The sequence below is a fragment of the Calonectris borealis genome, chromosome W (assembly GCF_964195595.1).
Source record: "Calonectris borealis chromosome W, bCalBor7.hap1.2, whole genome shotgun sequence".
Lineage (NCBI taxonomy): Eukaryota > Metazoa > Chordata > Aves > Procellariiformes > Procellariidae > Calonectris > Calonectris borealis.
Window position 1 is genome coordinate 20,777,277 of NC_134351.1, and position 14,351 is coordinate 20,791,627.

The 14,351-nt window shown below is 43.0% G+C and overlaps 1 protein-coding gene across 1 annotated transcript in view; it reads left to right on the plus strand.

The window, feature by feature from the left end:
- The first annotated feature begins 3,803 nt into the window (after positions 1–3,803).
- Positions 3,804–14,351, plus strand: part of LOC142074941 (succinyl-CoA:3-ketoacid coenzyme A transferase 1, mitochondrial-like) — a 100,259-nt gene continuing 89,711 nt past the window's right edge. Inside the window, exons 1-2 of the mRNA XM_075135958.1 lie at positions 3,804–3,889; positions 5,716–5,824. Of these exons, the coding sequence (XP_074992059.1) occupies positions 3,806–3,889; positions 5,716–5,824 (193 nt within the window). The 5' untranslated portion in view covers positions 3,804–3,805. The remainder of the gene's footprint in view (positions 3,890–5,715; positions 5,825–14,351) is intronic.

Genomic DNA, 14,351 nt, shown 5'->3' on the forward strand with positions numbered 1-14,351 from the left:
TTTTTATCTTTTGATTTTCCCCTCCAGAATTGCTTAATCAGTCACATTTTGCAACACCTGCTCTGCAGGACATAACTTCTGCAGAGCTGTATACACAATTCACTAGGTCACAATATTCCTTCTAGGACTTCTAATTGCTAAGTTTTCCTCATCTGCAGTTCTTTTACTGAGATGCCAACTGCCCCATGACTGATGTATAAAGTTCATATAACTTCCCCACAGCTGCTCATCTCTGTATCCCATTTTCTTTCAACAGCTTTTTTCATTTATCGCATTTCCTTTCAACAGCTTTTTTCCTGTTTCTTTTCAACAGCTTTTGCAGTTCAGCAGGGCTCACCACCAGATATTTCTATTTCCTTTCTTCAAGACCTTCTTTCTTCATATAGATGGGCTCGTGATCGAGGGGTGGACTTAACCATGGACACTATGGCACAAGTTATCCATGAATGTGAAACATGCACTGCAATCAAGCAAGCCAAGCGAGTAAAGCCTCTTTGGTATGGAGGACGATGGTTGAAATATAAATATGGGGAGGCCTGGCAGATTGATTATATCACACTCCCACAAACCCACTACGGCAAGCGCTATGTGCTCACCATGGTGGAAGCAACCACCGGATGGCTGGAAACATATCCCGTGCCCCATGCCACCGCCCGGAACACCATCCTGGGCCTTGAAAAGCAAGTCCTATGGCGACATGGCACCCCAGAAAGAATTGAGTCAGACAACGGGACTCATTTCCGAAACACCCTCATAGACACCTGGGCCAAAGAGCATGGAATTGAGTGGGTATGTCACATCGCCTATCATGCACCAGCCTCTGGGAAAATCGAATGATACAATGGGCTGCTAAAGCCTACACTGAGAGCAATGGGTGGTGGGACATTCAAGCATTGGGATACACATTTAGCAAAAGCCACCTGGTTAGTCAACACCGGGGTTCTTTCAATCGAGCTGGCCCTGCCCAATCAAAATTCTTACGTACTGTAGATCCCTGTCGTGCATATGAGAAATATGCTGGGGAAGACAGTCTGGGTTACTCCTGCCTCTGGCAAGGGAAAACCCACCCGTGGGATTGCTTTTGCTCAAGGACCTGGGTGCACTTGGTGGGTAATGCGAAAGGATGGGGAAGTCCGGTGTGTACCTCAAGGGGATTTGATTTTGGGTGAAAATAGCCAATGAACTGAATTTTATGATGTCAATTATTATATGATATTGTATATCATCATTATTTTTATGGTTGCTATAGCAGTAAAATCACCCGGATTAATGAAGAATGAACTAACTCCGATGAAACCGAGCCAAGTGCAACGACGGTAGAACCGGACGAGCGCAGCAATACTGGAAATCAGAACTGGCTTCAGGATGCAACAATCCAACACCACACACCATCTCTCCTGCCCTGAAAGACTGTTATGACAGATGGAGCCGAAAGTCATGGACTAAATGAACTCAGTGGACATTTTAGGGGGATGGCCCATAAACTAAGGGAATGATATCTGTGTGAATATATAAATATAAAGACAAGAAAGGTGATGGTGATTAATTAGAATGTATTAGAAATTGTGAAACCTAGGCATGACGTAAATGGTATAGAATAAGGGGTGGATACTGTCCTGGTTTTGGCTGGGATAGAGTTAAATTTCTTCCTAGTGCTGTGTTTTGGATTTAGTATGAGAAGAATATTGATAACACACTGATGTTTTCAGTTGTTGCTAAGTATCTTGTGAAGGACAACTACCCTCCAGGAAGCTACCAAGCTAGACTGGGAGGAGGGTACACAGCCAGGACAGCTGGCCCAGCTGGCCAACGGGGTGTTCCATACCATGTGACGTCATGCTCAGTATATGAATGGTAGGCGTGATCCAGGAAGTAGCGATCGCTACTTGGTTATCGGTCAGCACGGGTGGTGAGCAATTGCATTGTGCATCACTCATTTTATATTATTATTATTATTATTATTATTATTTTCTCTTTTCCTTTCTATTAAACTATCTTTATCTCAACCCACGAGTATTTTTTCTCACTCTCACCCTTCCGATTCTCTCCCCGTCCCACTGGAGGGGCGGGGGGAGTGAGCGAGCGGCTGCGTGGTATTTGGCTGCCTGCCAGGTTAAACCACGACAATATGAAATTTAGGTAGAACCGAGGTTCAAAAAATTCATTCCTGTAAGACTTTTCTGCTGATGCTTAGCCCTGTGAGAATACAAGCTGGGCTGTTATTTTGTTTTTCAGTTCAGCAAGCCCCTCTAATTTGTAGCTTTTCACACCTAGAACTGCTCCAGACTTAGCTGACTAGCTAAATACAGTGAATATCTAGAAAAAAAACAAACCAAAACTTTCCTGACAGGTAAGGTGTCTCCACCACACACTTCACTGGCATCTGCAAGGTTTTTCTTTGATGTGAACTGTAACTACAAATACCACCACCTTTTAAAATGCATAAGAGTCTGGCATGGCAGGGGCCAGTGTGACATAGCTGAATCCTGCTCGTGGGTGCCACGTACTGGATGTGCAGAAACACTTCAGAGTGAGACTGGTGTCACTCTCTTAAAACCTTGTCTTCCTCATAAATTATCCTGCTGCGTGTTCATACCATGATAAAGTACAGCAAGGCTGGTAGCTGTGATGGAGACAGCCTGGAAACAAGAAGAAGAGCAGCATGACAGGCAAGAACTGTGACCTCCTGTCATGTATGTGAGGGAAATTTATCTTTTCCTGCATCTAAAAGGCTTCTCACACTTTTCTGGGAATCCTTCTGTTCCATGGGGCATCGTTAGGGCATGTACTGATCACTTGGGGTATTTTTAGAAAGTGTAAATAATGGTGGAGGCATGCTTTGAATTTTCCTTCTAGCAGCAGCAGAAATGCTAGCAGTTCACATCACGTGGCTGCTTAAACAAGTATACATCTATTCTAGTTACATTTTCCCACCCGAACATAGCATCCAAGTGCCTGGTGGAGACTGGCTAACCCTGAGGGCTAAGCACTGGAAACTTAAACGTTCAAAGCCCCTATCCTTATTTGAATTCTTGTGATGTTAATCCTTGATCACAAATTGATAGGACAGAAATTTAAGCCACCTTCTCTGAATATGTAAGAGAAGAAGAATCTACAAGTGAACTAGCAAATCTTGTGTCACCTTTGAAGTCCCGAAAGATAACTTCAGAGAGACATCTGCAATGGAGCATCTGAGTTGTCTGTCTGTGGAAGTAATGGAGCATCACAAGGAAAACAGGACCCCCCACCCAATGATTTGTAACATTGATTGGTGCCCTGTCTTTTTGTCTGTCTTTGTGGGTGCGAGGGTTTTTAAGAACTAACATGCTGACTGCGTTATTCTCCTACTGGGTCGGTGGTATCAGGGTGGGTGCAGCACGTGGGGGGGCTGCTTCTGCCCCCCCCCCCCGCGGAGGCTCCAGGAGTGGAGGGCTGCTCGCCCTGCCGCCACCAGCTCCACCCACCACCACCACCACCCTCCCCGTGCCCGCTGCGGGACATCGGCCGGACTAGGCTCCCTGGGCTCAGCCGCCTTCCCGCAGCAGCCGCAGGGCGGCTGGACAGCTCTTCCGCGCCCCGGCGTGGGCCGCCGGCTCCCCGCTCCCCTGAGGCGGCGGCCCCGCCTTGGGCGCAGCTGACGTCAGTGGGCGTCAGGGCCGAGCCCCCCACCCTCCCTCGGCCCGCGTGAGCCGGAGCCGCCGTCCTCCCCGTTCCTGCTTCCATCGCCCGGCGTTGGACAGCAGCCGCCGCCTCGGCTCTGCCCGCTGCCCCTCTGCTCCCTCCTCGAGAGCCGCGTAGCGCGAAGATGGCGGCGTACAAATTCCTCCTGCCGCCGCTCGGCCGCCGCATCCTCCTTCCTGCCGCGCGGGTGCGGAGTGCTGGGGCTGAGGTAAGGCAAGGCAAGGCAAGGCAAGACAAGGCGCGGTGGGGCGCTCGGCCGCGCCCTCCTACACTGGCTGGCCCCGCTGGCGGCCCGCGCCCCCTCTGCGTCCCCTTTCCCGCTGGGCCTGCGCCGCCTCTGCGCCCGCCTGGGCGGCAGTGACCTTGGCGGGATACCCACCACGGCAGGGCCGTGCTCGGGGCCGCCTCCGCCGGGGGTCGGCACCTCCCGCGGGCGGGGCCGGGAGGCCAGAGCCCCTGGGGTAGGCGGTCGTCCAGGTGCCCCGAGGGTGGCTTTGCCCGCGGGGAAGCGATGGTTTCGGGTTTTGTTTTTGTTTTTTTCTATTGATATGACAGTTTTGGCCCAAAGGAGGGCTGCAGGAAGGCAGGTGGGGTGCGGGGGCGGCGGCCCGCGGGGAGGAAGGCAGAGCGTGGCCCCGGGGTAGGCCTGGCCCCATCGGTGGGTTGGGATGTGGTGACCTTGTGGGACTGGGCCCGGAGGTATATGTAACCATAGCCTTTTTTTTTTTCTTTTTTTTTTTTTTTTTCCCCAGAATTGTTTCTGTGGATTTTCTTACTTTGTTTTAGTTGAAAAAGCTCACCTACTCTCCTTCTCGTGCACGTCTTTACTCCTTCTCACGTCTTTATGGAAAAATAACAATAGCTTTTTCAGTCTTTGTTTTGCTAAGTTATATTTTGTTCTTCTATAAAAATTTCCTTCAATTTTGTCAATCATTCTAGGAGCCCATCTGTTCCCATTTTACTTCTCTCTTGAACCTGGGCTGTCAGAATTGCAGCCAGCTCCTGAGGTCTTAGCTTGCTGCCCCGGTGTGCAGGGGGAGCATGGGTGATCCTTGGCACCTCAGCTCCGTGAAAGCCCATTGTTCTCAAACAGCAGAATGGGTGGGAAAGCAACTGAGAAGAAAATATTTAGTATAATAGGGCAGACACCCTCATTAGAGACATCCAACCCAGGAATGCATGCATACATAAATTTGTTCCCCAGGGCTCAGTATTGGGGCCAGTTTTGTTTAATATCTTTATCAATGATCTGGACGAGGGGATCGAGTGCACCCTCAGGAAGTTTTCAGACGACACCAAGTGGCTGGCCTGTATCAGAAATAGTGTGGCCAGCAGGACTAGGGAAGTGATTGTCCCTTTGTACTAGGCGCTGGTGAGGCTGCACCTCGAATACTGTGTTCAGTTTTGGGCCCCTCACTACAAGAAAGACATTGAGGTGCTGGAGCGCATCCAAAGAAGGGCAACGAAGCTGGTGAAGGGCCTGGAGCACAAGTCTTATGAGGAGCGGCTGAGGGAACTGGGGTTGTTTAGCCTGGAGAAGAGGAGGCTGAGGGGAGACCTCATCGTGCTCTACAACTACCTGGAAGGAGGTTGTAGTGAGGTGGGTGTTGGTCTCTTCTGCCAAGTAACTAGCGATAGGACAAGAGGAAATGGCCTCCAGTTGCGCCAAGGGAGGTTTAGATTGGACATTAGGAGAAATTTCTTTACTGAAAGAGTGGTCTGGCCTTGGAACAGGCTGCCCAGGGAAGTGGTGGAGTCCCCATCCCTGGAAGTATTTAAAAGACGTGTAGATGTGGCGCTTAGGGACATGGTTTAGTGGGCATGGTGGTGTTGGGTTGACGGTTGGACTCGATGATCTTAGAGGTCTTTTTTAACCTTAATGATTCTATGATTCAATGTTTAGTGTTTACAGTAGCAATATCTTTTTTATATATATATATGTTTCCCCTCTTATCTAGCCAGAGGGATGGTTATCATTATAAAGCTACAATATAATGCTTTTTATTCATTCACTTGTTTCTTTTAATGTTCCAGATTTGTGGATGCTTTTTTTCTACTAGCTATCAGCGCAACCGCAAATTTTATACCGATCCTGTCGAAGCTGTAAAAGATATACACAATGGGGCAACTATACTTGTTGGTGGTAAATATTTAAATTCTTTATGGATGCAATCATATGTTCTATTAATGAGATACTTTTTACCATGGTTCTTTTAATGAGGACTTGAGAATCCATATACTTGTATGGGTATTTCAAACAAGTGATTTCCTACTCTGCAAATGATGGGACAGACTCTTTCCGTAAGAAAAATCCCAGTTTGTTTCTTAGGGGAGCGAAAAAGCCTCAGAAAAATGATTAGCTTTTTTCCCCACTAGTGAAGTGTTAGACTTTACTTATGCCAGTTTGAATGCAGAAAATTAACTTGGTCTTTTTCAAGTTAACATTGTTATTTCAGATGGTGAAGAAATCAGTTTTGGTTTGATTATTTTTATGGTAGCATTCTCTATATTCTGTATCTGCCTAGTCACTGGGTCTCTGTGACCTTGAACAAATCGTCTAACCTGTTTCTGACTGTAGGAAGTGAAGATCATACTTATCTACATTACACTTGTCGTGGTTTAACTCCAGTTGGCAATTAAGCCCCACACAGCCACTCGCTCACTCCCCCCACAGTGGGATGGGGGAGAGAATGGGCAGGGTAAAAGTGAGGAAACTCGTGGGCTGAGATAAAGACAGTTTAATAGGTAAAGCAAAAGCTGCACACATAAGCAAAGCAAAGCAAGGAATTCATTCACTACTTCCCAGTGGCAGGCAGATGCTTAGCCATCTCCAGGAAAGCAGGGCTCCATCATGAGTAACAGTTGCTTGGGAAGACAAACACCATAACTCCAAACCTATCCCCCCCTTCCTCCTTCTTCCCTCTGCTTTTATTGCTGAGCATGACGTCATATGGTATGGAATATCCCTTTGGTCAGTTGGGGTCAGCTGTCCCGGCTGTGTATCAACACTATTTTCAGCACAATTCCAAAATGTAGCCCCATACAAGCTACTATGAAGAAATTTAACTCTATCCCAGCCAAAACCAGCACACACTAAATGGATATGTGTAATATTTCCAGAAGAGTCAAGAAGTTGTGTCATATTGGCTTTCATTGTGATTTAAGCTTTTGAATATTCTAGATGATTTTCATAATTTCATGCTGTTCAATCTACTGAAAGAAAAGGTGATCTCTCTATTTAATAGGTGTCGTGGTTTAACCCCAGCCAGCAAATAAACCCCACGCAGCCGCTCGCTCACCCCCCACCTCCGGTGGGATGGGGGAGAGAATCGGGAGGGCACAAGTAGGAAAGCTCCCGGGTTGAGATAAAAACAGTTTAATAATGGAAATAAAACTAAGTAGAACAGTAATAATAACAATGAGAACAACAACAATAGCAGAATATACAAAGCAGGCGATGCACAATGCAACTGCTCACCGACCGCCGACCGCGTGTCACGAACGGGGGATGAGCCCCCCCCACACCTGGTTTTTATACTGAGCATGATGTCACATGGTATAGAATACCCCATTGGCCAGCTGGGTCCACCACTCCGGCTGTGCTCCCCACTCCCGGTGCAAGCATCACCCAGCAACAGCCAAAGCATCAATGGGCCATCAATGCTCCTTTCACATCAAACCCAAAACACAGCACACCCACCATGCTACTGGGAAGAAAGTTAACCCTGTCCCAACCGGAACCAGGACAGTAGGCTATAACTGATTTTTAGTACTGAAGAAGAGTTGTTAATGTTAATCTTAATCAATATTAATCTTCAAAGTGTTATCATCCTGTGTATAGCCCTCACCCAGAACTGGGTTAAAAGACCAGTTAATAAGAAACCAGAATGATGAAGCTAGTGAGTGGGTGTTTGATTGGAGGAGATCAAGATGTATATGTTTTAATTTAAGAACACTATGGTGATAGATAGTTTAGTTTGTTGTGGATTCTATATTGCTCGCTTCTGTAATTTTAAACAACGAAGACTTGTTGCTTAGAAGTTAGGTAACTAACAGGTGTGTGTTTTAGAGGTAGTGAGCTATGGAAACTATAAACAGACGTGGTCCAAGCATGGCTTAGGGACAAATTGCGACCCTATAAGGTAAAAGAGGAAATAAGTTCATGAAGAGTTCACTACCCTACCGACCACCAGAGACCACCCGAGACCCCCAAGAAGACCCTAAAGGCTTTAGTGCGCATGTGTTTAAGATGATGTAATATTATAATTAGTTCTCGGAAATGTAATGAATATGTAACAAGGAAATTTAAAATATGTATGAGAAGCATGGATATAAACAGAAAGGTGACTAGACCAGGTGTGCTTGATTTGTGGCAAGTCCACCGAGCACCCAGGCCTGAATAAAACAATATCTCTCCTGAGCGTGTGGAATTGGTTACTTGCACGCCGGGCACGAATCCGCTTTTCGGACAACAGTTTTTGGCGACCCAGGTGGGACTGCTATGAAGCCTTGCCCGGATCGACTTGCCGGCTCTCGGTGGGGAGACCCTGCTCTCTGGACTCCAGCGCGCACCGACCTTTTGATCGGGGACTCCGTGAGTATTCTCCCCGACCAGAGCAGGTGAGCGACTCAACGGTGCAACGCTAAGGTAAATGAGATATTGTTCTGGAGTATAAAACTGTGCATGCATTTGGTAAGGAATTGTGGCCACAGGTAAAGAGGTATATTCATATGCGTTTGACAGTGACGACTGGAGTATATGAAGTTGTAGGCGCCAGGGGTAAACCGGTATATTCATATGCGTTTGACAGTGACGACTGGAGTATATGAAGTTGTGGTAAAGAACGTTCTTTTTTGGTAAAGATATGGGAGCTCAACCATCAAAAGTAACACCTTGTTCCCCCTTAGGATGCATCATTAAACATTGGGGAAAATTTGGGGGTGATCCTTTGAGAAAGGATAAATTAATTGAATATTGTACTAAATGGTGGCCAATGTATAAATTAGAAGATGAGGAAAAATGGCCAGAATTGGGAACCTTGCAATATAATACTATTTTACAATTAATGTTATGAGGTACCTTATGTAATTTTTTTTTTTTCTTTGAGAAATGATCATGAAATTTGGAAAAAATATAAACTTTTAGATTTAGATTTTAATGTAATGATGATGATGATGGAAAATAAGGAACCAAAAGTGCATTGTTGTTCTGTATGTAGCATAAGAAAACGGTGTTTAAAACTAGGAGAAGAAGAGGAAGATACACAAATGTTAGTACCACCAAATGAAAATGAAACTTCTGAAACCGAAGCAAAAAGAAGCAATACTTTTAGTCCGATAGCTGGCAGGACTAGAACCCAGCAAGGGTCTGTATTGTTAGCACCCCTTCGCCAGGCAGCGGGCCCAAGGGGGGAGCCAGTATTTGTGAAAGTACCATTTACAACTTCTGATTTAATGAATTGGAAAGAATTAGCAGGATCATATAGAAAGAATTCTGAAAAGGAGTATAGACCTTTTCAAACAATTATTGAAAATCATAATCCAAATTGGCAAGATATTAAAATTCTTTTGAATAATTTGTTTACTCCTGAAGAAAAGAGGGTAATATTAGAAAAAGCAAATATAGAAAATGAGAGAATAAATGCAAAAGAAGATCCTGCTCATTTTATGCTAACTCAAGACCCAAATTGTAATCCTAATAGTAATGATGGGAAATTGATGATTAAACAGTATCAACAATTAATTTTGTATGGAGTAAAGAATGGAATACCCTGCCCAAAGAATTTGGCGAAATTGACTCAAATAATTCAAGGAAAAACAGAGGACCCATCCACCTTTTATGAATGATTACGTGAGGCAGCTAGGAAATGGACAGACTTAGATCCTGAGAGTGATAAAAATAGAGCAATATTTACTACTTTGTTTGTAAGGCAAGCTGCTCCAGATATTCAAAAGAAATTGCAGAAAGTGGATGAAATTACAGGAATGACTATATTATAATAATAGGGAAGAGGAGGAAAAGAAAAATCAGGAAAAAGAAAAAATAAAAGACAGGAAACAAAAAGCTGCTATTTTAGCAGCTGCTTTTATAAATGCCCAAGGATCAGCTGGAGGAAGAGGCAGAAGATATTTGAGAGGTAGAGGTAGAGGGTATTTGAGAGGAAAAAGCAGAGGAGGTAGAGATATGTTTAAACAATATACCCCATTAGGATTTAATCAATGTGCTGTATGTAAGAAACAAGGACACTGGAAGAGTGAGTGTCCAGAGAACAAAGGAGCAGTCATGACTCAGTCACAGCAGATACCGCCTGAAGCTGATTTACTTAGATGGGAAGAGATTCTGAATGATGGGGACCGGGGGTAGAAAATGATATTTTCCCAGCTGAGCCCCTGGTTCCAGTAAAGCTGGGAGATGAAGTAGTCGATTTTTTAGTAGATACTGGAGCAAAATATTCTGTTATAAATACATGTAAAGGACCAATGAGTAAATTTAATGTATCTATTGTTGGGGTCACGGGAAAGAAGGAGATAAGGCCTTTTTTTTGAAACCTTTAAAATATAAAATTGGACGAAAAACATTGATGCATGAATTTTTATATATACCGGAATGCACCATGCCTCTCTTAGGACGGGATTTATTGAATAAATTGGGAGCACAAATCATCTTTAAAAAGAAGAATCCAAGTTCATTTTCCTGAAGCTAATGCCTGGCAAGCCCAAGTTTATTTATTACAGACAAACACAGATAAATCTGAAGAAATTCCAGAAGAGATTAAAGATGCAGTTTACCCTTTTGTTTGGGCAACAGAGAAACCAGGAAGAGCGAAAAATGTGGAACCGGTAAAAGTTGAATTGAAAACAGGAGCTCGACCGGTAAGAAAGAAACAGTATCCTATTAGTATAGAAGCCAGAAAAGGTTTGGAACCAATAATAAATAATTTTCTTAAATACGGACTTTTAAGAGAATGTCAATCTGATTATAATACTCCTGTCCTTCCAGTGAAAAAGCCGCATAACCAAGGATATAGGCTGGTCCAAGATTTAAGAGCAATAAACCAGTTAGTGGTGGACATTCATCCAGTAGTCCCTAATCCATATACGCTGTTAACAACTATCAATGAATCAAATGCATATTTCTCTGTTATAGATTTGAAAGACGCTTTCTTTTGTATACCTCTGGAAGAAAACAGCCAAAAGATTTTTGCTTTTGAATGGGAAGATCCGTCGACTGGAAGGAGGACTCAGCTCTGCTGGACCGTGCTGCCACAAGGGTTTAAAAATAGCCCAACCATCTTTGGAGCAGCTCTGAATAAGAAACTGGAACAGTGGTCCAGTAAGGAAGATCAAATCACCCTCCTTCAATATGTTGATGACATCCTATTGGGAGCAGATACTATTGAAATCTGCAAAGAAAAGACTGTCAGCCTCCTAAACTTTTTGGGAATGGCCGGGTATAGGGTGTCAGAGAAAAAAGCACAAATTACAAAACAAACTGTAATTTATTTGGGGTTTGAGATTTCCCAAGGACAGCGAAGATTGGGAAATGGTAGAAAAGAAGCCATTTGCAGGATGGCACCCCCTCAATCTAAAAAAGAGTTGAGAGGATTTTTAGGAATGGCTGGATGGTGTCGCCTTTGGATTCCAAATTATGGTTTGATGGCAAAACCACTGTATGAGGCAACCAAAGGCCCTGAAGAATTGTTAGAATGGACTCCAGAGTGCCGAAAAAGTTTTGATGACATTAAACAGACTTTAATGAAAGCTCCAGCTTTAGGACTTCCAAATCTGACCAAACCCTTTGAGCTATTTGTGCATGAGAAGAGACATGTAGCTATGGGGGTTTTGACTCAACTTTTGGGAGACTGGAAAAGACCAGTGGCTTACTTTTCCAAACAATTAGATAAAGTAAGCTCAGGATGGCCTAGCTGCTTGCGGGCAGTTGCGGCAACAGTTCTCATCATTCAAGAAGCTAGAAAATTGACATTGGGACAGAAAATAACGGTTCACGTCCCGCATGCGGTACTTGCAGTACTGGAACAAAAAGGACATCATTGGCTAACCCCTAGTCGTTTGTTACAATATCAGGCTTTGTTAGTGGAACAAGACGACATCATTTTGAAAGTGAGTACAATTTTAAATCCTGCCTCTTTAATGCCAAGTGAAAAAGAGAGTGATCTTAACCATGATTGTTTACAAGTTATCGAACAGGTATATGCCAGCAGGCCAGATCTGAAAGATGTCCCTCTCCAAACTCCGGATGAAGAATTATTTACTGATGGAAGCAGCTTTGTTGTAAAAGGAGAAAGGAGGGCTGGTTATGCCGTGGTAACTTTAACTGAAGATCGAGAAGTAAAAGCATTACCTCCAAATACATCCGCCCAGAAAGCAGAAATTATAGCCCTCACAAAAGCCTTAAATTTGGCTAAAGGTAAAAGAGTTAACATCTATACAGATTCTAAATATGCTTTTGGAGTTGTGCATGCTCATGAAGCAATATGGAAGGAGCGAGGACTTTTATCTGCTAGCGGTACCCCTATAAAATATGGAACCGAGATTTTGAATTTGTTGGAAGCAGTACAGAAACCTAAAGAAGTTGCGGTGATTCATTGTAAAGCTCATCAAAAAGGGGACTCAAAAGTAATACAAGGAAATCGGAAAGCAGACGAGGCTGCTAAACGTGTAGCATTAAATACTATGATTTATGTTTTAATTCCATCAAAAGAAATTCAAGTGGAATCCCCAAATTATAATGAGAAAGAAAATAAATTAGCTATGTTATTACATTGTAAGAAGAATGATCAAGGATGGTGGATAACTTCACATGGACAATGTATAGTAACCCCTGAAATTATGAAGAAATTAATGGTCAAAACCCATGCTGAAACACATATGGGAGCAGAGGCAATGGTGGAATCAGTAAGACGATATGCGATAGGAACCAAAATGTTATTGATTGCTAAAAGTGTGAGTAATAAATGTGAGATTTGTCTTAGGAACAATCCGAAAATACAAATCCGACCCCCTCCTAGAGAGGTAAAAAGAGGCATAACTTCCGGTGAGTATTGGCAAATAGATTTTTCAGAGTTACCGCGATGTAACCAATACCGATATCTATTGATATTGGTAGATACCTTCTCTGGATGGCCAGAAGCTTTCCCGTGTCGAACCAACAAGGCAAAAGAAGTTGTAAAACATTTGTTGAAAGAAATAATTCCAAGGTTTGGAGTCCCTTTAGGAATATCCTCAGACAGAAGTCCACATTTTGTAGCAGAAGTTGAGTAAGACATTAGGGATTAAGTGGGATCTCCATACCCCTTAGAGACCTCAATCTAGTAAGCAGGTGAAAAAGATGAATCAAACATTGAAAAGACAAATTTCTAAAATATGTCAGGAAGCTCAATTGAAGTGGATCGAAGCCTTACCACTTGCCTTGTTGAGAATTAAGGTGACCCCTAGAGCTAAAGAAAAAGTGAGTCCATTTGAAATTTTATATGAAAAACCTTATAGTGTTAATTTGACAGGAGGATCAGAACAAATGCATGTAATAGGAGAAAAAGTATTAACTGAATATCTTTTATCTTTGAGTAAGGTGTTGAATTCTTTGCATAAGTATGTCCTTTTGAAGACACCTTTACCTCTTGAATTTCCAGTACACTCATTTAATCCAGGGGATCAAGTTTATTTGCGAACGTGGAAGGACGACCCTCTTGGAAAAAAGTGGAAAGGACCTTTCCAGGTGCTGTTAACAACAAACACTGCTGTGAAACTAGAAGGAATAGATTCTTGGATTCATTATACGAGGATTAAGAAAATTCTACCTGGACTGTGGACATCTGTATTTAAGGAACCATTGAAGTTAACTTTGCGGCGTGTTCAATGAGATACTAGAGATGCTGCTAAATTAGTGTAACAATTTGATTATTGAACAGAATTAGAGAGAGAGGGAAAATGTGGAATGTGTTGTTGTTAATAATAACGATCAGTCAGATTGATTCTCAATTTTTGTTATAGAAATCGAAATATCTGGGAACTTTTAGCCCGAGAAGTAACCAACATGTCTTCCTTTTGTATTGCAGCCGAAAATTCTGTGGGAGAGATGCATAGTTCTTGTTTGGTAAGAAAAGATATAAATTATACCTCCCAAGCACTTTCGACTATTGATATGGAAATGACACAAATAAGAGAAGCCACACTTGAAAACAGGGCTGCAATTGACTATTTACTTTTAAGACACAATCATGGCTGTGAAGAATTTAAAAGAATGTGTTGTTTTAATTTAAGTGATAATTCACAGTTAGTGGAGAAGAAAATCCAACAATTAAAAGATTTGGCATATGAGTTTAAAGAACTGGAAGGATTAGATTTTCTTGGTTGTTCTCGTGGCTTCCAAATTTAAATTGGCTTAGACAATTATTTTTGTTTGTGGTACTGATCGTTATTTTAGTTATGATTACATGTTGTATGATTCAATTTGTATCTTTTTGTAGAAAATAAGTATTATGAGACTCATGATGTTTAACATCATAAGTCTCAAAGGGGGGAATTGTTAATGTTAATCTTAATCAATATTAATCTTCAAAGTGTTATCATCCTGTGTATAGCCCTCACCCAGAACTGGGTTAAAAGACCAGTTAATAAGAAACCAGAATGATGAAGCTAGTGAGTGGGTG